This window comes from Stomoxys calcitrans, chromosome 5, assembly GCF_963082655.1.
Source record: "Stomoxys calcitrans chromosome 5, idStoCalc2.1, whole genome shotgun sequence".
Classification (NCBI taxonomy): domain Eukaryota; kingdom Metazoa; phylum Arthropoda; class Insecta; order Diptera; family Muscidae; genus Stomoxys; species Stomoxys calcitrans.
In genome coordinates this window covers 26,990,878-27,017,355 of record NC_081556.1, presented here as the reverse complement: position 1 = coordinate 27,017,355, position 26,478 = coordinate 26,990,878, and the positions used below count along the sequence as shown (strand labels likewise).

General features: G+C 36.5%; 1 protein-coding gene across 1 annotated transcript in view; it reads right to left on the bottom strand.

The window, feature by feature from the left end:
* The window catches only part of LOC106092522 (uncharacterized), a 363,841-nt gene that overhangs the window by 315,003 nt on the left and 22,360 nt on the right, over positions 1–26,478 (bottom strand). Inside the window, exons 2-3 of the mRNA XM_059368527.1 lie at positions 10,640–11,043; positions 10,252–10,554 (exon numbers count right to left, since the gene is read on the bottom strand). Of these exons, the coding sequence (XP_059224510.1) occupies positions 10,252–10,554; positions 10,640–11,016 (680 nt within the window). The 5' untranslated portion in view covers positions 11,017–11,043. The remainder of the gene's footprint in view (positions 1–10,251; positions 10,555–10,639; positions 11,044–26,478) is intronic.

Below are 26,478 nucleotides of genomic sequence, written 5' to 3'. Positions count from 1 at the left end.
TGATATGTCACAATAAAGTGGACAAAAGCGATTCATGATGCAGGGTACATAATCTTCAGTCCATCCGAACTGTTTGCCTATATATTTGTTTATAACTAAAGTTGTTGATAAAAATTACTAAATTGTATTCTCTTTTAGATTGGCAACTTGTCTCTAACACCACTTGTGTGCCACCTCCTTGTGGACCAGATGCCCAACAGATATGTGCCATGTATAACAGTCATATGCAAGAATTTAACAGTGTTGATATATTGTATGATGATATAAGAAATACAGGAAGAAGTAAGTAGTAATTTCTTTAAATCTCTTTAACTACATTTTACAAATAATTGTTACCACATTTCAGATTGGGTTATTTTAAATATTGGCCAATGTCCTTGTCCCATGGATTATCAGCCAATTTGTGCCAAAGTCAATTGTACAACACAGACTTATCTAAATAAATGCTTTTTTGAAAGGGCAATACAAAATGCCACCTGTAAGTTGATAAGCAAATAATCCCTTTTTATAGCAAACAAAAAATAAATGTTCCCCCTATTTACTGCCTACTTTAGATTGGTCAATATTGTTCTATGGCGAATGCCCTCTGATACCTACACCATGTAATGCAACTGCTGAAGATATAGTAATTGTATCCTCAACTGTCAGTCCCAATGAGACCACAACTGCAAGTCCAACAACCATAACTCCTCCCACTCTACCCACCCTACCTCCTGACTCAACTCCACCACCTGGAAGTATACCTGATCCTACTGACGTAATACCGGGCGTAATACCCCCACTAGTGGCAGAAGCTGTTTGCAATGTTACCGCTGCCATAATTCGCAATCGACCAGTGTATATTGTGAAAAACAATCGTATTATACCCTATGGCAAGCCAAACTATTATTCCTTGGATTATTCCAGCTATGATAGTTCTCCTAAATATGAAGAGCCTTACAGTTCGGCCATTGTACCCTATAGCCCACCCAGCTATAGTGGCGCTTATGGTCAAGAAGTTCCAGCAGACTACAAACCAATGCCTCCCTATACCGATGACTACAATAAGCCACCCCAGAGTTATGATGGGTCTTACAAAAAACCAACTCATCCTCCATCTTATGAATTAGAACCTTATGTACCAGCTGTTAAACCATATTCTCCAAGTTATAAACCCACTTACCCGAAGCCACCTCCTGATCTATATCCATCACATTATAATGCCACCCCGCCAGTTGCGGTATCCATCCCATATCCACCCAAAAATCCCAAACCAAGTTATGAGAAACCGTACATGCCCGAAACTAAACCTTATTCTGTAAGTTATGATGCCTCATACAAAAAACCTAGTCCAGCACAATACCCAGCTAGTGAAACATACAAAAAGCCAGCCCCAGCACCATACCCTACAAGCCATGGCAAAGCATACAACAAGCCAGATCCACTATACCCAGCTAGCGAAACATACAAAAAGCCAGCTCCAGCTCCAGCACCATATCCTACAAGCCCTAGCAGTCCAGATCCAAAACCACTTCCCCCTAATTATGGTGGATCTTATAAAAAGCCCTCCCCAACGCCACCCCCTCCAAGTCATTACAATGCCATATACAAGGAACCCCCGCCAATCGATTATCCCCCAAAACATAACGCTTACAAAAAGCCAGTTGAGAAACCCTATACACCCGCTCCGGAAGCTCCAGCTCCCGAATATTATAAACCACACAAACCAACGAAACCTAGCTACAGTCCGGCCACTTACAAGCCAGTCACTCCAGCACCGCACTATTCAAAACCCTATGAGACACCAAAGCCTTACAAAGCTGATTACCTTAAAACTTACCCCGAGGATAGTGAAGAGGTTTACGATCCCAAACCAGTTTTCAAAATTGTTTACGCAGAACCACTCTATAAAACAAAACCTCCACACCATTCGAACTGTAAACCAAAACCCAAACCAACCCCAAAATGCAGCAAATATGAAAAATCCAAAGTCAGTGTTGCGGATGACTATGATGAGTCGCCATATGATTATTTGACTTAAAATTTTCATAAATCCTTAATCAGTAGTAGCAAATAAATTAAATATTTAATAAAAAATTTTTAATTACACAAATTTAACTAGAGTGGCTTGTTACTGGGGAGAGTAAAGTAAATAGAGCAAAATAAAAAAAAAATAAAAACGTTTTAAGTTTGGAAACCCACCGCCATGGATCTCGGTATCTCCTTTTAGGCAAACAAAGGATAAAAGAAAAGAATTGCCATGCTATTGGAGCTATATCAAGTTATGGTCGGATTTGGACCATAATTGAATTGAATGTTGGACACCATAGCATAAGTCATTGTGTAAAATTGCAGCACAATCGAATAGGAAAATCGGTTTATAGGGGAGTTGTATCAGGACATACACCGATTCAGATCATATTTGACATGTATGTTGAAGGTCATGGGAGAAGCCATTGTACAAAATTTCAGCCAAATCGGATAATAATTGCGCCCTCTAGTGGCTCAATAAATCATGATCCCAGATCGGTTTATATGACAGCTATATCAGGTTAAGGACCAATTTGAACCATACTTAGCACAGTTGTTGGAACACGTCATACAAAATTTCAGCCAAATCGGATAGGAATTGCGCCCTCTAGTGGCTCAATAAATCAAGATCCAAGTTCGGTTTATATGGCAGCTATATCAGGTTATGACCCGATTTCAACCATACTCAGCACAGTTGTTGTAAGTCATAACAGAACACGTCATGCAAAATTTCAGCCAAATCGGATAGGAATTGCGCCCTCTAGTGGCTCAATAAATCAAGATCCAAGTTCGGTTTATATGGCAGCTATATCAGGTTATGAACCGATTTCAACCAGTTGTTGAAAATCAGAACAAAACAACTCATGCAATATTTCAGCCAAATCGGACAAGAATTGCGCCCTCTAGTGGCTCAATAAATCAAAATCCAAGATCGGTTTATATGGCAGCTTTATTAAAACATGGATCGATATGGCCCAATTAAATCCCAACTGACCTACTCTAAGAAGTATTTGTGCAAAAATTCATGCGGCTAGCTTTACTCCTTCGAAAGTTAGCGTACTTTTAACAGACAGACGGACAGAGGTGTTACAAACGGAATGATTAAATTAGTATACCCACCCGCATTATATGGTGGAGGGTATAAAAAACGTGACAAAAGTCTGAGAGATCAAAATCGGGCAAATTTCATAGAAATTTTGTCTTTAAAGAAAATTTCATTGAAATTTTGTCTTTAGAGAAAATTTCATTGAAATTAGAGAAAATTTCATTGAAATTTTGTCTTTAGAGAAAATTTCATTGAAATTTTGTATTTAGAGAAAATTTCATAAAAATTTTGTCTTTAGAGAAAATTTCATAAAAATTTTGTCTTTAGAGAAAATTTCATAAAAATTTTGTCTTTAGAGAAAATTTCATAAAAATTTTGTCTTTAGAGAAAATTTGATAGAAATTTTGTCTTGAGAGAAAATTTGATAGAAATTTTGTCTTTAGAGAAAATTTCATAGAAATTTTGTCTTTAGAGAAAATTTCATAGAAATTTTGTCTTTAGAGAAAATTTCATAGAAATTTTGTCTTTAGAGAAAATTTCATAGAAATTTTGTCTTTAGAGAAAATTTAATTGGAACTTTGTCTTTAGAGAAAATTTCATAGAAATATTGTCTTTAGAGAAAATTTCATAGAAATTTTGTCTTTAGAGAAAATTTCATGGAAATTTTGTCTTTAGAGAAAATTTCATGGAAATTTTGTCTTTAGAGAAAATTTCATAGAAATTTTGTCTTTAGAGAAAATTTCATAGAAATTTTGTCTTTAGAGAAAATTTCATAGAAATTTTGTCTTTAGAGAAAATTTCATAGAAATTTTGTCTTTAGAGAAAATTTCATAGAAATTTTGTCTTTAGAGAAAATTTCATAGAAATTTTGTCTTTAGAGAAAATTTCATAGAAATTTTGTCTTCAGAGAAAATTTCATAGAAATTTTGTCTTTAGAGAAAATTTCATAGAAATTTTGTCTTTAGAGAAAATTTCATAGAAATTTTGTCTTTAGAGAAAATTTCATAGAAATTTTGTCTTTAGAGAAAATTTCATAGAAATTTTGTCTTTAGAGAAAATTTCATAGAAATTTTGTCTTTAGAGAAAATTTCATAGAAATTTTGTCTTTAGAGAAAATTTCATAGAAATTTTGTCTTTAGAGAAAATTTCATAGAAATTTTGTCTTTAGAGAAAATTTCATAGACATTTTGTCTTTAGAGAAAATTTCATAGAAATTTTGTCTTTAGAGAAAATTTCATAGAAATTTTGTCTTTAGAGAAAATTTCATAGAAATTTTGTCTTTAGAGAAAATTTCATAGAAATTTTGTCTTTAGAGAAAATTTCATAGAAATTTTGTCTTTAGAGAAAATTTCATAGAAATTTTGTCTTTAGAGAAAATTTCATAGAAATTTTATCTTTAGAGAAAATTTCATAGAAATTTTATCTTTAGATAAATTTCATAGAAATTTTATCTTTAGCGAAAATTTCATAGAAATTTGGTCTTTAGAGAAAATTTCATAGAAATTTTTTCTTTAGAAAAAATTTCATAGAAATTTTGTCCTTAGAGAAAATTTCATAGAAGCTTTGTCTTTAGAGAAAATTTCATAGAAATTTTGTCTTTGGAGAAAATTTCATAGAAATTTTGTCTTTAGAGAAAATTTCATAGAAGCTTTGTCTTTAGAGAAAATTTCATAGAAATTTTGTCTTTGGAGAAAATTTCATAGAAATTTTGTCTTTAGAGAAAATTTCATAGAAATTTTGTCTTTAGAGTTATTATTTCATTTTCTTATCTTTTATCCATTTTAATAAACTTACCTGCAAAATCTGGAGCTGTAAATGATAGTTGATTGATGATTGGTTGAAATTGTAAGGATTTTGTACCTATGTCAAATCGATTTTATTATTATTATTTTCTTCACTAACACTATTTCCTTGACATATTAAGAGAACATAATCTCTTTTATTGTTCTTGCGTGAACAAGTTGGGTAAGCAAAGCTTCATACCTTTTGCACCTTTGACAAATAGCAAAACACTTAATCAAATCCGAGAACATCACATTTTCACCTCATACCCACACTCACACTCTCCCTTTGCACAAAAACAACAAATGTAAACAAAACAATGGATACACACACGCGAAACCCGCAGCACAACATAAATGTTTTTTCCTATTCTTTTTTTGGCAATTACCCATAGATTTTAAACAAATTTCGATACAAAACATATAATATATTAGTTGCAAATCATTTTCAAATTGATCTATCACATTTTTGGATGGTTTTCACTGGTTTTGATCACTGTACAAATAAATCTTTTATGAGGGCTATATTTGCATGCGACCGATTGAAGAACTTTGACGAAACTGAAAACACGGGGCAACCAAGTAGTGGTAAATTGAGTGAGAAGGAAGTGGTAAGTGGTAATTAATATGTTCTCACCTTGTGGTCAATGCAAATAAGAGTGCCATGGTTGTTTATGTCGTCCCCCTTGCGTCGTTTTTTGTTACAATTGCAAAAACTCAAAAATGTAATTGTCTAAAATCCAATATTCACATTTAATTGAAATTGTAGTATGTAGTTATGTTTTCAATAAATATTAATCAATTGAAATTTTTTTTTAATAAAAAAATGCGAAAAATCCATTTTTAACTGAATAATCGTTTGTGGACACTTTTTGTTTTTTGCAAATTCGTTCTAAGTTTTGTCACCAAATAATGCATCAAATCAAAAATCGGCCCATAAATGCCTTCATATAGCCGGTCTCGACTAAATTCCAGAAAAAAAATTAAATGTCGAATATTCCCGAAACCAGGAGAGATAGTTTAGACCTCAACCGAACATTTATCAAGGAGTTTTTGAGTACTTGCCAGCACCCCAACAAACCATTCAAAATTTCAAAATTTCTGTTCTCAAATGTATTTTCGATACTATCCCACTGTGTGTCGCCACTCAGTTTGTAAAACCTCGAAATATGCTTGTTCAAAAGAAAAAGCGCTTTGATTTACTCCTTCGAAAGAGAAAATTTAATGAAATTTTTTAAAGAAAAAATTTAACCGAAATTTTCCTTCAACACAAAATGTCTATTAATTTTTAATAAAATTTTTTAAAAAATTCTCTAAAGACAAAATTTCAATGAAATGTTGACTAAATGCGAACTTTCAGAATGATAAGCTAGAGGAACTGTAAAAAATAAAATTATATTGAAATTTAGATTTTTGGGCAACATTTTTTAGCTAAGCGAGGTACTCCCCAAAGAGGTACTGCACGCCGTTAACACTCGGCTATAAAAAGGAGATACCCTATCATTGAGCTTAAACTTGAATCGGACAGCACTCATTGATATGCGAGAAGTTTGTCACCTGTTCTTTGATGAAATTTTCCTGAGAAAAATTGTAGTTTGACTATTGAACCATTTGGACTGTACTTGGCACAGTTGTTGGAAATCATAACAGAACACTATGTGAAAATTTTCAGCCAAATCGGATGAAAATTGAGGCTTCCAGGGGCTCTAGAAGTCAAATCGCGAGATCTGTTAATTGGGAGCTATATCAGGTTCTTGATCGATTTGGACCGTACTTGGCACAGTTGTTGGAAATCATAACAGAACGCAATGTGCAAATTTGTAGTCAAATCGGACAAAAATTACGGCTTCCAGGGGCTCAAGAAGTCAAATCGGAAGATCGGTTTATATTGGAGCTATATCCAAATCTGAACCGATGTGGCCCATATACAATCCCTAATGACCTACAACAATATTAAGTATATGTGCGAAAGTTCAAGCGGCTAGCCTTCCGCGTTCGACCGCTATCTTGATTTCGATAGAAGGCGGACGGACGGACGGACATGACTAGATCCACTCAGAATATCGAGACGCTCAAGAATATATATACAGACGGATGGACTGAAAGAAGGACATAGCTAAATCGAATCAGAATGTGATTCTGAGTGGATCCCTATACTAGTTAATGGGTCTATTTCTCTTCCTTTTAGGTGTTATGGTTGGTACTATGTTCGCTTTTCGCGAAATGTTTTCATGGGAACTTTTTTAGATAAAAGATTTAGAAACAGAAAAAAAATTGCAGATTTCACAGAATTTTCAACTGTCAAAAACGAAAGTAGAACCAGCCTTTACAAACAACTGAACCATACCACAGTGGTGTTTCGAATATAAAAACCATTTTTGCTACACCAGCGCCGCTTGAAAGAAATTGATCACATTTTTGCAGCGTCACCTAACGACTTTATATGCATTCACAATAACTGAAAACTATAATGTCCATATTAGCAATATCAAAGACCAATATGTCCAATATATAAAGCAACGGTATTTCATTTTGTCGTTAGTCGAAATGGACTTATCTTTCAGTTATATTTTAGTTTAAAGTAGTGGCGACAGGTGTCGTTGGTCAAAGAAGAAGCAATCTTTTTTTGTGATTTTCCTAAAATTGGATATTTTTAACCATATATGTGAGCCCTTAAATAAATATATTTATCGATTAAATATTCCGCACAGGCAGTGGTTCCATCCCAATAAATATAATGCAAAATTACAAGTCCAAAATTTTCCCGAAATGCCGTATCTTTCTGTCTTTGGAAAGACAGTCGCATTGCAGCGTCACATTATCGACTTTTTGTACATTCACAATAACTCACGTGGATTGTGTCTTAGCTGATTACTTTATATAAACGGTTCTATCATTCAGTTATATTTTCGTTACATTTAGTGGTCAACAGGTGTCGCTAAATAGCAAAGTTTTCGTTGCAGTAAAAAATGCATAGCGACATTTTCGGTTTCCTTTGTGTTACAAGGTGATATAGAAAGAATTCAATATGTATTTTTATACCCACCACCATAGGATGGGAGTATACTAATCTCGTTATTCCGTTTAAGTGGCAGTCTGCCACCAGACTCACCTAAGTGAGTCAAAATGGCTGTGAAATAAACATCCGATAATACCTCTTATTGTATTTAAAAATCCTTTAATTAGGACCGTCAATATCAATGCCAAAAACCCTCTCTATAGCCGAACCTCGATCAGAGTGATTGTCTTCAATGTGGCCTTAGAAATTTTTGGAAAAGAGACAGAAAAGGGTGATTTTTTAAAAAAGGGTTACAAAAATAGGTCCGCTTTGTAAAAATGGCATTTTGTTATATCAAATACGAAAACGTCTAAACGTTTTCGTCCATTGTGATACCACAGGAACAGGTTCTTGCCGTTGAACCATCCAGATGGCTTTAAAAAGCCCAATGACTTGCGAATCTTCACATCCGCTAAATCAAACAGGTTGTCAAAGAAATGTAGAACTCGTTTTGACTAAAGTTAAACTCCTTCCGAATGCTAGTGTGGGACACACACACAGGTGTTTTATAGTCTCTTCTTCTTCCATGTCCACTCAGTTTCTGTAAAAGTCGTTGCTGGCAACCTTCAGTCGACATGTCAGCATGTTTTCCGATTAGACAGTGACCTGTCATGACGGACACAATGACTGAGACGACTGTTCTAGCCAATGAAGGCAAAGCAGTAGACCTCTTCAAGTCTAGATTAGGCCACATAGTTTTGGAATGCTCACAGCCCTCTTTTTGTGACAATCTATCATTCGTTGGCCTTCGGGTCTGGTCCTGAAAAATTAGCTTACATGTCGCTAGAGGCATACCCACAGATTCCAGTGTCCCTGGAGAGTGTAAGGTAGTTCCCAGTCTCGCGAGCTCGTCGGCTTTAGAATTCCCTGGGATATCTCTGTGGCCCGGCACCCAGAACAGGTGAATTTTGAACTGTTCAGCCATCTTGTTGAGAGATCTGCGACAGTCGAGGGCGGTATTTGTGTTCAGAAATGCGTTCTGCAGGGATTTAATGGCTGCCTGGCTGTCTGAGAAGTTATTTATGCCAATCGTCGTAATGACGTTATATCTTAGCCATTCCACCACTTCCTTAATTACGTGGCTGAAGTCTTTTCATTATGATTTATGAAATAAACATCGGACGTTAGAAATTTTTTGAAAAGAGACAGAAAAGAGTGATTTTTAAAGAAAGGGTCACAAAAATAGGTCCGCTTTGGAAAAATGGTATTCTTATATATAAAATACAGAAATTTTCATTATGTTGGTAACACAGTTTTAAATGAAATCTTCAAATAAAATATCCACCAGCTAAAAGTATACAAATTTTACATGTTAATTACTTGCGGTTCTTCCCAATTCTAATAAACATCAGACGATAAAACATGTCATATGTAATTTCAAAAACAGCATCTCTGAAAGTTGTACACATCGTGTGATGCGCACAAGAAAATTTAATATGACAAATGGATTTTGGATAAATATGCAACTTTTTCGATTAAATCGTGTTTTTATTTTATCGAACATACGTGTAGACACATGTCGACAATACTTATGAGAATACGTGACGATTACAGCGCGCTCTATTCGTATTCGACATACATAAGACAAGTCATATGAATACAGAAAGTGATAGCTCATATGACATATCGTCTAATGGCAGCTTAATAAATAGGCGTTTAGTTTAACTTGTCATATAGCCATGGCCTTTTAATGAATTGAATATTTTAAAACTTAAACATATCCCATGTAGGAACACACTACCTTTGTAAACTATTTTGAATGAGGCAAATCGCCATAATACAATTTTCTCAAATTAAGGGTGCTGTCCAAGCTGTTGGATGCAATTATATACCCGCCCGTTAACGAAGAATAGCAAAGACATACATGAATGCATAAAATGTATGAAGTTTATTTTGTTGTCAGATGGTGGTAATAAAATTTCAACTGTATTTCGGTTATACATTATTACCAACAGATGTCGCTGTAGATACTCACTAGTGAAAATGATAGTGTTCATTCCCATATGCTGCTATTCACAATAGTTACATAGAAGGTAAATGTATTTGCTATATGTCGGTAATATAGTTTCCCAATGAAACGGTTCAAAACCGCCCCATGCCGCTATGGAAAACCTACACCTAATCTAGTAATCGGGGCGGATTAATATCAGCATCCTTTTTCCAACCTAACCTGTTTTTTAATCCTGGTATAGGATTTGAGCAATTAGATGGCCGATCAGCATTAATCCGTTTAGTGATAAAGGCTATTAGCAACACTAAGTACTCAAATCCTAAGGCATTTCTTATTTGGCTCCAAGTCGCCGACAACAAACTCATTTAATTTAATGTTCTATAACGTATTGTTGAAATCTACTTACCTTCTACATATGGAAAATGCCTTATCCACCATGGAGTCTTGCGAAAATTGCTCATCAATGGAATTGTAGACATTCTGAATGCCAATATTCAAATTCTCGAGGCCTTGTTTATTTGCACCAATGATGCCATTGTAGCATGAACTGCAACTGCATAGGGAATATTGGGAACAACATTGAGAGACATCAGCTCGACCGCCACCACCTTCCTCATACAAGTCACTGAATGACAAAGAATAATTACTTTCAGTTTCGTAAAAAGAATCTCGGTTTGAAGGTTTCTCAGAGACTTTGGCATGGGAACTGCTGCAAAAAACCATGAAGCAGAACAAAAGAAAGAAATCTCATTACAATTGAGTTCTATGCGATGGAAAGCCATTGTTTTACAAACCTCTTGCTCTTCGTATCGGTGATTACATTCCAAGTACGATGTATTAAATATAGCAAAAATAATACCCTTGAAGTTTCTCCATTAGGAGGTGGAGGCGTTGGTGCTGAATCACCGGCATTGTGGCATATAGGCCCCGTTGCACTTGCAGTTGTTCCATAAATCAGTTTATGATTGGGCAATGTTTGAGCAGCAGTTTTGGACGATTTACTGTTTTTACTTTTGCGATTGCGTGCTGGTAATGTCTTGGATCGCAGTTCATAACGCTGTTTGTTACCCTTGCGTTCACGTTCCAGAGGCGATTGTTTGCCAAAGATGGAGGGCGTATATGGAGAGTTGCTGTTGCGCGTCTTGCGTCGATTAGGTAGAGTATTACCCATATTGGAATGGTGTCAACATTAATGATACTGAAAATAAATAGGGTATTTCATTATAAATTGGGCAATTGTAAAAGAGGATAGAAGTAAAATAGTGCTAGACTATATCTTATTTAAAAAATTCAATTTGTGTTTGTTTGATTGTCGGTTTGTTTGTTTGTTCCGTATAGATTGTGTAGTTTGGTCTGGAAGGAAACATAGGCTATATAATTTTTTGATATCGGGAGGGGACGGTCCCTCCCCCTCACCCCAAAAGTACTACCCAAAACCGATCGGGACAATATGGGATTCAAATGAAAGGTATTTAAGAGCAAAGTAAGAATTTCATAATAAAAGTTGGTTCAAAGTACCTGGGAGGCCGCCCCAGCCCCAAAACTCCTTAATTTTAATATGGTATTAAAATTTGAGTATAAGCACCCATCAGGCCGCCCCAACCCCAAAACTCCCCCAAACAGACATATTAAACGTTCATTTCAATATGTGGCTCAAATGAAAGGTATTCGGGAGTAGATTTCGAATCTGGCATTCAAAATCAGATCGAAGTATAGGGGGTCATGCCACCCCTCAAAAACGCCATTAGACCCATTACGACTATATGATACTTGTCTAAACCGATTTTCTTAAAATATTCATAGATTGTGTACGTTTGTCTGGAAGGAAACATAGGCTATACTATATTTAGATATCGGATGGAGGCGGGCCCTCCCCCTTACGCCAAAAACGCCACCCATTTCCAAAAGTGGTCCGATGGGCACAATAAGGGTTTCAAATAAAGTTATTGGAGACCAGAAAATGAATATGGTATAAAAATTTGGGTCCAAGTACCCAGCGGGCCCCCCAACCCCAAAACTGCTCTAAACAGATATATTCGAAGTTCATGTCAATATGGTGCTCAAATGAAAAGTATTAGGCAGTAGATTACAAATATGGCAAAAAAACATTAAGTCCAAGTAATGGCAGGTCGCCCACCCCCAAATGGGCATATAAGCCGACCATGGCTATATGGGACTCAAATAAAAGGTATTAGGGAGTAGATTACGAATATGACATCAAAATTTACATTCAACTCTAGGTGGCGTTTTTCCTCCTAAATATACTTCAAATGGGTTATTTGACCCATATGACAATATGGGACTCAAATGAAAGGTATTTGTGAGAAAAAACGAATTTGATATCCATTTTTGGAGCCTAGTGTTTCGGTGTATGCCCTAAAGCACCCCCTATACTGATCTTCATTTCCGTTGGGAATAAAGAACGAATTTGATATCTATTTTCAGTGCAATGTGCCGGTGGCGCTTCAGCCCCAAAACACCCTCCAAACGGTTCATATTTACCGGCCATGGCAATATGGGGCTCAAATAAAAGGCATTTGGAAGTGTAGCGAATTTGATATCCATGTTTGAGTCAAAATGTCTGGGATGCCATCCCTCCCTGATTCAGAACATTACCCTAAGGAAGAACATTACCACCAGGAACCAAGAGGGGGCAAATTCTCACACATCAATGAGTGCTTTCCGATTCAAGTTCAAACTTAATGATAAGGGAACTTTTTTTATAGCCGAGTCCGAACGGCATCCCGCAGTGCGACACCTTTTTGGGGAAAATTTTTTAATTGACCTCGCAAATGTCGCCAATATTAAAAAGGGATAAACACCACTTTGTCCGATGTTCTCACCAGGATTCGGACGCGTTCAGTGTCATAGGCTACAATGGTACGAATTCGATATCCGCATTCTGGGCGAGTGTCCCCACACTAAAAAGATATTAGAGAGTTAAAGAAGGCACAGCGGAGCGGGCCCGGTTGGGCTAGTACATAAGTATATAAAATTGTTTCATGCTCTGAAAGCATGAACATAGTTTCATATATTCTATATATCTGGAGAAGGCCAATGTACTCAGAAGCGAAAAGTCTCTTAATGTACAGCATGTTATCTTCAAAGGAAGGCAAAAGTAAAAGGTTACTTTACTGGCTATACTAAATCTTCTTTAGAATGCTGGGAATGTATGAGGTTTGACAATATTACCAAAAAATAAAGTAACAAACTGGTGGATTTTGTAAATATATGCCTTGCTGTAGGGATATTGAAGTCTGTCTGATAACCGATATGAAAAATACTCTTCACCCTTCCAACTTTGTTATTACGATTCATTTATAATATTGGGTTGCCCAAAAAGTAATAGCGGATTTTTCATATAGTCGGCGTTGACAAATTTTTTCACAGCTTGTGACTCTGTAATTGCATTCTTTCTAATGTCAGTTATCAGCTGTTACTTTTAGATTGCTTTAGAAAAAAGTGTAAAAAAATGTATATTTGATTAAAGTTCATTCTAAGTTTTATTAAAAATGCATTTACTTTCTTTTAAAAAATCCGCAATTACTTTTTGGGCAACCCAATAGTTCTCAAATTATGAATCATTTATAATAGTTCTCAAATCTTATAAAAAACATATTCTAATTTCTCAATTAAAAATTTTTCTACTCTATTACAACTACAGCCCACAACCAATATTTAGACAGATGTTCAATCTCATCTGCTGTCACCAAAAGCCCATATAAAATCAAATCATAACTAGTTGAATGACAGGTAGGATCAAGCACTGCTTTTCCCATTCCAGATTGAAACCACAATCTATTTATGATTGGCATCTATTGCCAATTGGCCACGCTAGTCCCGTAGGATTGTTTTCCTGACCGATAACATCCACTTTTTGCTTCCTTACTTTGCAAAAGCTAGTTTTTCTGCAGTAAATCAAAGATCTTAAAATCCATTACTAATTACGCTTTCAAATGTTTATGGAGTTGATGAAATAGTAAAAGAAAAACTTGTAGGCAGAAACAGCCTTAAGCTTAAGATGTATGTACAAATACAGATAGGTACCCAATAAGGGATCAATGATCTGTGTGGATTGAATTTCAATGACATTGGTGATGGTGGAAACCATAGCAATGGTCCTCACATGCTGAATGGTCATTGAGCATACAAAGATCAGTATTGAAAAACACCACCCCTCTATGGAATGCCTATCCTCAATCATATCAACTCTCAGAGTTAGTTTTACACCGGAGGCCAAATAAGAGCAAATACTACATTCGTTTGCAAACCAAATGGAAATGAATTACAAACACCAACAAACTCTGAGGTGAGTGATCGTGCAAATTGAGCCAGCATTCACTTGGTAATCTAACATACTTCATCTGCTAAGGCATCTTCCCAACGCAAAGCCCGCCATTTCCCCAGCAGCTTTTTGTAAACATTAGCAAAACATCTATAATGGAATTTGTACCAAAAAACTTGCAATGTCAGCTGCCACAAAATTGTGTGCAAAAATAAAAGCCTGCCTGCCAGCCACACAAGCTCGTCTTTGTGCCATCAAAGTGGGAGCTACTTTATTTGGTGCAATGCGATGTTTCCATATGGATTGGATAATTCAGACTTGAGTTTACAATAAAGCAATGTGTAGTGGTATCTGCCCATTTACAATCTTTTATTTGAACTATGGGTGCTCTAAGCTCATGAGCTTTAGCAAATCTCTCGATTTATTCTTTGGTTAACATTTCACAATTTCAAGAAGAAACTATAAGTAAAAGGCAATATAGATTTTATCCTGTTCCTCAAGTGGTAAGGCGTTAGAAAGACTTTAAGTGGAACACTTAAGAAATGCTTTGAAGCAGCAGTCGTTTCTTGGCCATGTCTGTCTGAATGTCTATGTTGAAAAATGTAAAGAAAATATCTCATTCACTAAAAACAACAACGAAGTTTTGTATTAAAAACTTGTAAGATTTTGTCAGGGTATTGCAATTTTGTGCATTTGTTTGCAATGCTAAGAAGAAGAGCTAGACCGATTGATAAATATACCGATCGGCTTAGAATCATTTCCTGATTCGATTTCGAGCTATGTCTGTCTGTCTGTCCATGTATTCTTGTGATCAAGGTACACGTCGCATTTGTTGTCCAAAAGTCATGAAATTTTGCGCATGTCTCGTTTTTGGTCCAAGGTAGAACGCTACTGATTTTGAAAAAAAATCGATGTGTGCAAGATTTCATCAAAATCGGTTCAGATTTAGATATAGCTCCCATGTATTGGGTTGCCCAAAAAGTAATTGCGGATTTTTCATATGACAAATTTTTTCACAGCTTGTGACTCCGTAATTGCATTCTTTCTTCTGGCAGTTATCAGCTGTTACTTTTAGCTTGATTTAGAAAAAAAGTATATTTGATTAAAATTCATTCTAAGTTTTATCAAAAATGCATTTACTTTCTTCTAAAAAATCCGCAATTACTTTTTGGGCAATATATCTTTCATTCGATATGGCCTTTTAAGGATTTAGTAGCCACAATCTGAGTCCGATCTTTACAAAATTTTGCACAACCTGTTTTATTTTACGTGCGTAAAATTTCAATACATTCGGATCAGATTTAGATATAGCTCCCCTATATATCTTTCATCCGATACGGCCTTTAAAGGCCGTAGCCGTCCTAATTTTGGTCCGACCTTTCTCATAAGGTGTTTTGTTTAACGTCTTAATATGTGTCCTAAATTTCATTTAAATCGTATCAGATTTAGATGTAGCTCCCATATAAACCATTCAGCCGATACAGCCTTTTAAGGCTGTTGAAGCCACAATTTTGGTCCGATCTGTACAAAATTTGACATGGGATGATTTATGTGATGTCCCAATACATGTTAAAGATACCATAGAAATCGGATCAAATTTAGATATAGCTCCCATGTATATCTTTCAGCCGATATGGTTTTTTAAAGCTTTAGTCGCCAAAATTTTGGTCCGATCTTTACAATATTTCGCCCGAGATGTTTTAATTCACGTCCCAACGGGTGTGTAAAATGTCACTTAATCGATACCAATTTTGATATAGCTCCCATATGTATCTTTCATTCGACATGGCCTTTTAGAAATATGCAAATGCAAATTTTGCCCATGAACATTTCACTAAGGAACAGGGGCAAAATTCTCACATATCAATGAGTGCAGTCCGAACGGCGTGCCGCAGTGCGACACCTCTTTGGAGAGAAATTTTTACATGGCATAGTACCTCACAAATGTTGCCAGCATAAGGAGGGGTAAACCACCGCTGACAATATTTTTCTGATGGTCTCGCCAGGATTCGAACCCTGGCGTTCAGCGTCATAGGCGGACATGCTTACCTCTGCGCTACGGTGGCTTTCCTTTTAGGACTATAAAAGCTTAAATTTTGGTTCTATCTTTATATAATTTAGCGTTAGATGTTTTATTTAAAGTCCTAGACGTGTGCTAAATTTCAACAAAGTCGGTTGAGATCCCATATATATCTATCATCAGATATGGGCCTTTAAGGCTGTAGTAGCCGCAATTTAGGTCCTATCGTAAGAAAATCTTGCAAGGTTCTATTCAATAATTCAACATAGGTTCCGTGTATTAAATGTAGTAAGCAGACTCGGTGGTGTAGGGTATTATATATTCGGCTCAGTCCGACTTTTGCCTTTCCTTACTGGTTGTACTGAAACTTTAAAAGTTTACACTTTCCAAGTTTATCATCCGCACTCGTCCAAGCTGCTTAATATATTTATTGACTGCTCATTGTTCAGTCTAAACAGAAAAGAAAAAATTTGCGTGAGAATTATAGACACATTCAGTGACGAAGACGCTATTATTTGCTAGCCTATGGGTCTGCTTGTCAAAATTTAATTTTTTCAGGAAATTTTTCAAAATTTCCTTTCATTTTTTTCCGAAATGTCAATCTATGTGAATTTTCCTGAGCTTATCTCGAAATGATTACTTCATGTTTAATGAGATATTATCGATCAGCTCAGGTCCAAATTAGTGGCCATCGAAGCTCACAGCTCTTATTTCTTCTTTTCTTTTTTTGTCTCTTTTAGTTATGAAACTTCTTTAGGATTACCCATCCGGCTATTATTCTTGGGAAGAGATTTGTGTTTATCTTTTCTCATGTTAATTTTCAATAGACTCCAAAATGTAAGATTTTATATCAATTCAAATTATTGTCGCAAATTTTACGCTATTCACTGCAAATTTCAAACAACACGCTTTGCATTGTCCATGGACAGCGTATTGTTTTGAAGCCTTCTTTACACCACTCAACCGGTTTTTATAAAGCGTTAGAGACGTTTAATTATGAGAAAAATATTCGATAACTGCATCATAAAGTAATCGCTTCATAATTGGTGTTACAAGGGGGTCATGTCTGACATTATCGTTGAGCTTAAACCGGACAGCACTCATTGATATGTGGGTTGGTTTTCCTCTGTTCCTTAAGGAATGTTCATGGGAAAATTGGCATTTGCACGATTGACATTGGCGCTATAGGAATCGAAAGCCCCAGTACTTCGATATTCGAAGCCCTCGGTCTGGTAGTTAGGTTAGGTTTAAAAAAGGGTGCAGATATTAATCCGCTCCCTTTTTAATAAAACTTAGAATGAACTTTAATCAAATATATAATTGCCATTTTGTTCGATAACCTTTTGCCATCTTCCTGGCAAATTTAGTATTCCACGCTCATAGAACTTCTGGCCTTTATCTGCAAAAAACTGAACCAAGTGCGATTTTATAGCCTCATCATTGCCGAAAGTTTTACCATTTAAGGAGTTCTGCAAAGATCAAAATAAATGGTAGTCTGATGGTGCAAGGTCAGGGCTATATGGTGGATGCATCAAAAGTTCCCAGCCAAGCTCACTCAGTTTTTGGCGAGTGACCAAAGATGTGGGCGGTCTAGCGTTGTCCTGGTGAAATATGACACCTTTACGATTGACCAATTCTGGACGCTTCTCCTTGATGGCTGTATTCAATTCGTCCAATTGTTGACAGTAAACATTCGAATTAATCGTTTGGTTCCTTGGAAGCAGCTCAAAATATACCACACCCTTCCAATCCCACCAAACAGACAGCATAACCTTCTTTTGGTGGATATCAGCCTTTGAAGTGGTTTGAGCTGGTTCACAATGCTTGGACCATGATCGTTTTCGACTAACGTTGTTGTAAACAATCCATTTTTCATCTCCAGTTATGATTCGTTTTAAAAACGGATCGAATTCATTGCGTTTAAGGTGCATATCACAAGCGTTGATTCAGTTTGTTAAATGAATTTCTTTCAATATATGTGGTACCCAAATATCAAGCTTTTTCACCTGTCCAAGACTTTTTATGTGATAATGAACGGTTGATTTTGGTATATTTAACTTCTCTCCTATCTCACGCTCAGTTACATGACGATCCAATTCGATTAATGCTTTGATTTGGTCATCATCAACTTCATTTGGCCGACCTGAAAAATCCGCAATTACTTTTTGGGCAACCCTATGTTACTTAAATCAAAATTTTCAACCCATGACGTTGAGTATACATGTATATAAATTTTCAATGGCAGTTTTTATACCCAGCATTATAGAATGGGGATATACTTATCCAAACATTCTGTTTTGTAACACCTCGAAATATTGATCTGTGACCCCATACGGTATATATATTTTGGATCGTCTCGACATTCTGATTCGGTCTAGCCATGTCCATCCGTCTGTCGAAATCATGATAGCGGTCGAACGCGTAAAGCTAGGCGCTTGAAATTTTGCACAGATACAGTCGCAAAGTTTAGCCTCCACGAGATAACATCCAGTAATGGGTTGAGGCTGATAGATTTCGCCGCGGCAAAAAACATAGTGGTTAGTAGCACCAGATTTCAACATTGAAATATTCACAAAGCCACATGACTTTCACCCGATCAAAACACCAAATTGATCACGTTGTAATAGATGGAAGGCATTAATCCAAAGTGTTAAATGTACGATCAATCCTTGGCGCGAATATAGATTCGGATCATTACCTTGGTGCAGCAATGGTTCGCATCCGTTTGAACATGGCGAGGAAAGTACGATCTGACACTGCACGGAAGCTCAACATTGAAAAGCTGCAAACACAACAGATGGCAGCGGCATACTCCACTCGACTGACCCAACTGCTAGATGAAAGCACTCCTTGTTCCGATGATATAATAGAGCAGTGGCAAACTATTGCCCACTCCATGGAAAATGCCGCGAAATCCGTACTTGGGTACCAGAAGCCTGCTCCAAGAAACCCATAGTACGACCAATAGTGTCGACATGCTACTGAAGCCAAGAATGCGACAGATAGAGCAACTCTGTAATCAGTACTGCTTACCCAACTGCTAGTGTCCGACGTTGGCGGCGAAGAGGATACCGCAGAACTAATCAATGATGATGGTGTAGAATGTTTACCTCCTAGTCAGAACGTGGATCAAGTAGCAGTGACCAGACTTAAGAACAACAAGGCAGCAGAAGACGACGGGTTACCCGCTGAACTATTTAAGACCGGAGGCGACACGCTGATGAGGCGTATGCATTAGCTTAGCCAACGGGTTACCCGCTGAACTATTTAAGACCGAAGGCGACACGCTGATAAAGCATATGCATTAGCTTATCTGCGCAATCTGGCTAGAAGAACGCATACCCGATGATTGGAACCTCAGCATACTATGTCCCGTACACAAGTAAGGAGACAAGACGGAATGTGCCAACTACAGAGGAATAAGTCTCCGCCCCATCAAATACAAGATACTCTCGAGCGTACTGTGTGAAAGATTAAAACCTACAGTCAATGAGATTATTGGGCTTTAGACCTGGTAAATCCCCCAAGAACCAGAAATTTACACTGCGCCAAATCCTGGAAAAGAACCGAAAAGGACAAATCAACACCTACCATCTCTTTCTTGACTATACGGCCGCTTTCGATACTCCTTTACGTATCCCTGCAAAATGAATAAGACTCTGCAGGATGACACTTATTGATACGTGTTCCTCAGTAAGAATAGAAAAAAATCCCTCCGAACCATTCAATACCAAACGAGGTTTCAGACAAAGAGACAGCCTATCGTGTGATCTCTTTAATATCCTGTTGGAGAAGATTATTCGAGATGCAGATCTGAATAGATATAGCACACTAATCACAAGATAACACATGCTACTCGCCTATGCCGATGACATCGACATCATAGGTCGGTCACCGGAAGTAGTAACTGCTGCCTTTGAAAGAAAAGAAAGAGAGTAAGTGTAAATGTGTCTGGCAGTAAATGGAGATAAGACAAAATGGATGGTTTCAACTCCCCAAAACCTCTTGTACAACCGAGCAGATAAAGAAAATGGAGAAAGTTGGGAACCACAACTTTGAGACAGTCAGTAACTTTATTTACCTCGGCACCGCCGTAACCGAAACGAATGACACCAGTTTTGAGATTAAGCGAAGAATAATACTGACAAACAGACGCTATTTTAGACTAAGTAAGCACCTCTCGACAGACGAAGGTTACACTATACAAGACACTGACACTACCCGTGTTGTTATATGGTTCTGAAGCATGGGTACTTGTGAAAGCAGATGAGGCAGTACTTGGAGTATTTGAGAGAAAGATTCTTCGGTAAAATATATGAACCAGTTTGCGATAATGGAGAATATAGGCTACGTATGAACCACGAGCTGTATGACGACGATGGCATAGTTATACGCATCAAAATACAAAGGCTGCGTTGGCTAGGTCATGTTCACAGAATGGATGAAGAAGCTCCAGTAAAGAAGTCTTTTGAAGTCAAACACGGTGGTACACGCAAACCGGGAAGATTGAAAGCCCGATGGAAAGATCAAATGGTGGGAGACACCTCGAAACTTGGTGTCAGAGATTTTAGAATGAGCGCAGAAGATCGAGGCGCTTGGAATGCTATTCTACGTTCGGTTAGTGGAACAAATATTCTGTCATAGCCAATTAAAGTGAAAAGTAATATTGATCTAGGTCATCGGGGATTGCAAATAGGATAGGTTTAGATTTGAATAACGATCCCATATAAACCGATCTCCCGATTTGACTTCTTGAGCCCCTGAAAGCCGCAATTTTCGTCCGAATTGGCTGCAATTTTGAATATAGTGTTCTATAATGACTTCTAATAATTGTGCCTATTACGGTCCAAATCGGTCTATAACCTGATATAGCTCTAATGTAAACCGATCTCCTAATTTGACTTCTTGAGCACTTAAAAGCCGCAATTTTTGTCCGATTTGGCTCAAATTTGACATGCGGTGTTTTATTACGAGTTCCAACACATGTGCCAAGTACGGTCCAAATCAGTCTATAACCTGATATAGGTTATACCCATTGTAGTGGGTGTGTTCGGCTCGGCCGAGCTTAGCGCGCTTTTACTTGTTATTTCTGTTATATTTGTTATGAGCAATTTTCATTGCCTCTAAGCCTATGATATATTATTCGATTACGAGTACCATAAACCACTTTTTCTCTAACAACACTGATCTAGCATATGTCTTTCTTTGTGAGCTTTTGTAATGCAAAACGTTTTTCTTTGCAAAACTTCATGTACAATAGCTAATGGCTGGGAGCAAAAACTAAGACTGGTTTTAACATTTTCTCTGTCTTCCTGTGAAAGACGGGATTGGCTGGTATGGCTTTATAACCATGGTTATGGCATTGACAAGTGTCACTGACAAACATAACCATTACCATTGTATTTTTATCTGTCTGTAGTATAATCTCTGCCTTGAGACATTTGAACTGCTGCAAATTATATATTGAGATGTATGAAGACACTAACTCAAATGATGGCAAAAATTATTTTTTTGTAAGACTACTTAGAGATTGAAAGAATCTAAACAAAAATAAACAAGTCAATGGATCTTGAATATTGATTTCATGAACTACCAATACTTAGACAAAGTAAATCAAAAGGTCTGAAATGACCTCGTTTACTTTGTTTCATGGAGACTCTCCAAAGTATGATCCATACTCTGCCACTGCTCAGCGATATATGGTAGACATGAACTTTCTTCAGATACGACATAAACTAGAGTACATTAGCCAGGAAACCATTCTGGTTAATATAGAGCAGGTCACTCAAATACATTTTCTTTCCTTTTTTACAAGTTCTTAAAAGTTGAACGTTTATAATAGGGGGAGCAACTGATACAGTTTAGTTGAATTTATATGAAGACAATTTGTCTTCACGACAGAAAATCTGTTTGTACTAAGCTGGCTAACGGAGTAACCCTGCTGTCAGTTACTAAGGGGTAAGCAAAGGAGAAAGAGGAGAGAAATGAAAGGAGGTGAGTTTGCAAGAATCGAGTTTTTCAGAAGTTAGTATGACTATGGACAGGCACATCCTTCTGCAGAGTCAAAGAAGAAAATCTTGTAACATATGTCCTTGATAAGGAATATCCAAAGGGTGTCCTGACACCCTCCCTTACTTTCAAAACTTATACAACAAGGGAGAACGCCCCACCTCGAAATTCCGCCGAACCGGACATGATTACCGATTGAGACAAAATGGGTATCACATAAAAGGTATTTGGATGAAGAGAACGAATCTGGTATAAAATTTTATTCCAGGTGTCTAGGGGCTGACCCACTACCAAAAAAAAAACCCCAAATGTGCATATGAACCGATCAGTATAATATGGGATCGGTCAGAAAGGCCGCCCCATACCAAGAAAATTAATTTCTATGAAATTATCCCCTCACAACGAAATTTCAATAAAATTTCTATTTAGAAATAGAATTTCTGTGAAATTTTCTCTTAAGACAAATTTTCGATGAAATTTTCACTTAAGACAAATTTTTGATGAAATTTTCTCTTAAGACAAAATTTCTATGAAATTTTCTCGAAAGACAAAAATTCATTAGAATTAGGCCACAATTAACTTGTTACCATTTGAAAACAGCAGAAAATGATTGCTGTCTTAGCAGACAACTACTGCTGTTAGTTTATCAGCAGATTTTCTGCTGTTACAGCAAACATTTCTGCTGCTTCCATAGTGGCATGGGTGATTTAATATCTACACCCTTTCAACCTAACCTAATCTGACTAAACCTAATCTAACCTAGCCTACTAAAAAATTTCTTTGTGTGTTAAGAGGAAAATTCTTTGAAATTTTCTCTGAGGAAAATTTTCAAAAAACAAAATTTTTATGATTTTTTTCATACATGAGCGATGAGATCTTTAGGCATCTCTGTAGTTTAAGACTTATGATCTTTTGAGTATACTATTGGGTTGCCCAAAAAGTAGTTGCGGATTTTTTAAAAGAAAGTGAATGCATTTTTAATAAAACTTAGAATGGACTTTAATCAAATATACTTGCTTTTTTCTAAAGCAAGCTAAAAGTAACAGCTGATAACTGACAGAAGAAAGAATGCAATTACAGAGTCACAAGCTGTGAAAATATTTGTCAACGCCGACTATATGAAAAATCCGCAATTTCTTTTTGGGCAACCCAATAGCTTTCAGGTAACAAATCCGTATCACTAATACAGGGTACAACACAGGGTCTCCCATTGAATCACTTTTCATCTCCCTAACATTGTGAGGTCTATAACTAATAAAACTAATGAACCGGTTTGTGGAGCTTCTTTGAAAAAAATAGAAAATCTTTATAAAATCTTAAGAAAATATGCCAAGTTTCACCATGACATCGCATATTAAATTATCAAAATTTTCACGAAATTTTATTAAATACACTCTTAAAACTACCCTTTCCCAAAGAAAAGTTTACTACAACTTTTCCAAGGAAGAAGGTGCCAAAACTACGGTTTCTTAAAGAAAAGAGTACTAAATATAACATTTTTCAGAGAAAAGGGTACTAAAACAAACCTTTCCCAAAGAAAAGGGTACTAAAACTACCCTTTCTCGAAGAAAAGGGTACTTAAATTGGCCTTTCCCGAAGAAATGGGTATTAAAAATACCCTTTTCCAACGAAAAATATACCAAAACCACCCTTTTCCAAAGAAAGGGGTACTAAAACTACCCGTTTCCAAATAAAATGGGACTAAACTACCCTTCCTAATGATAAGTGTACTAAAACTACCCTTTACAAAAGAAGTGGGTATTAAAATTACCCTTTCCCAAAGAAAAGGGTACTAAAACTACCCTTTCTCAAAAAAGTGGTGCTAAAACTATCCTTTCTCTAAAAGGGGTGCTAAAACTACCCTTTCTCAAAGAAAAAGGTACTAAAACTGCCCTTTACCAAAGAAAGGGGTGCTAAAACTGCCCTTTCCCAAAGAAAGGGGTGCTAAAACTACCCTTCCCTTTTCTTTGGGAAAAGGGTGCTAAAACTACCCTTCCTCTTTCTTTGGGAAAAGGGTGCTAAAACTACCCTTTCCCAAAGCAAGGGTACTAAAACTATTCCTCCCAAAGAAACGGCTACTAAAACTACCCTTTCCCAAAGAAAAATGTACTTAAATTAGCCGTTCCCTAAGAAAGGGGCATTTGAAATACCCCTCTCCAACGAAAAAGATTCTAAAACTACCGTCTTCCAAAGAAAGGGGTACTAAAACTACCCTATTCCAAATAAAAGGGTACTAAAACAATCCTTTCCCAAATAAAAGTGTGCTGAGACTACCCTTTCCCAAAGAAATGGGTACTCAAATTACCAAATTTACCCTTTCCCAAAAAAAAGGGTACTAAAATTACCCTTTCCCAAAGAAAAGGATACTAAAATTACTACCCTTTCCTTTCTGTCAGATTACTACAGCCAAAAATCGCCCTAATACTTATTATTGAAGACCTTAAATCTATTAGTCCATACGTATTTTAAAAGTCTAGTATACTCTATTTTGTTTAAAAATACCCCTTAACATATTACTCCCCTAATTGCTAACATATCATTAAGATGACAACGATTCTTCTAGTGACTAATTTTATGGAATTATTTACAACATGCATCGCTAAGACCCATTTTCTTCATTCTAATCCTTGCTCTTTAAGTTCTGAAGTAAAACCTGTTAATTCTTGTAATGGTCCAAAAGACAAAAACCATTCACATTATATTTTATGCAACCACGAGTAAACATTCCTTAATTGACTTTGCCCATAAAATTTTATATACATATACAACATATATACTCTGCAATCAATATTATAAAAAAATTCAGAAAATCTCTACATGTCAATTATTTAAGCATCAATTCTCTATGTAACCATCTTAACGACAATAATCTTAACCCCGTCCATCCGTCAATCTTTTTTGCTTAAGCCTGGCCTAAACAAAAGTGGCTGATATTCCTATGGTCGCTGTGCTGCCGATGCTGTCATAATAACCTCAATTTGGCGTCAGCCTCTTGAAATGTTGATCTACAGATCTATGACAACAACTTTTTCCTTTTCAAGATTCGACCCAATTTGTTTTGGTGCCAGCTTACCAACCAACGTTTTTTCCTCGCTTCTGTTTAGAATGCCTTTGGCTGAGATTGGTATTCTGTTTTGTTGCAACACAATTTTAAGCGAAAATTAAATAATCAACCTAGAATTTGTAAAGCCTAGAACTGCTTCTAATATTAGTATTCCATGTATGTAAACAAACGAATGCAGGCACAGTGCATTCAAAAAGTTTGATCTTAAAATATTGGGTTGCCCAAAAAGTAATTGCGGATTTTTTAAAAGAAAGTAAATGCATTTTTAATAAAACTTAGAATGAACTTTAATCAAATATACTTTTTTACACTTTTCGAACCGAACACTGATTTTGGTAATAAAATTCAATGATTTGCAAGCGTTGCTCGTTAGTAAGTCTATTCATGATGAAATGTCAAAGCATACTGAGCATCTTTCTCTTTGACACCATGTCTGAAATCCCACGTGATCTGTCAAATACTAATGCATGAATATCCTAACCTCAAAAAAATCACCCTTTACTTAAATTTGATAAATTTATTGTATCTCCTGCCAAAGGATGAAGGACTAGGATCATTCAAAAAAGAAATGATCTAAGATCTTATGAAGTGTATAACACAAATTCCTGATCACCTTGCCATTAAAAGTTTTAAAACCCAGTCCCTCCATCCGTCGAAAAGTCCCCAAGGCAGAATATCTACTCCTTCCCAAAGAAAACGGTACTAAAACTAGCTTTTCCCAAAGGAAACACAGCTAAAACTAGCGTTTCCTAAACGAAACAGAACTAAAAATAGCCTTTTCCAAGGAATCAGTATTTAAAATTGCCCTCCCCAAAGGAAACGGTACCAAAAATAGACTTCTCAAAAGGAAACGGTACTTAAACCACCCTTCCCCAAAAAACGGTACTGAACCTACAATTTCGCAAAGAAAAATGGACTAAAATAGCCTTCCCGAAGTGAAAAGTGCTAAAACTACCTTTCCCCAAAATAAACGGTACTAAAACTACCCTTTCAAAAGAAAACGGTACTAAAACTATCCTTCCACCAGGGAAACGGTACCAAAACAACACTTCCCCAAGGAGACGGTACTAAATCTACCCATCCTCAAGGGAAGTGGTACTAAAACTTGCCTTCCCCAAAGGAAACGGTAGTAAAAGTACACTTCCCCAAAAGAACCGGTACTAAAGCAACCCTTCTCTAAGGGAAACAATGCTAGCACTACCTTTTCCAAGAGAAATAAAACTACCTTTCCTTGAGGGAAACTGTACTAAAAATA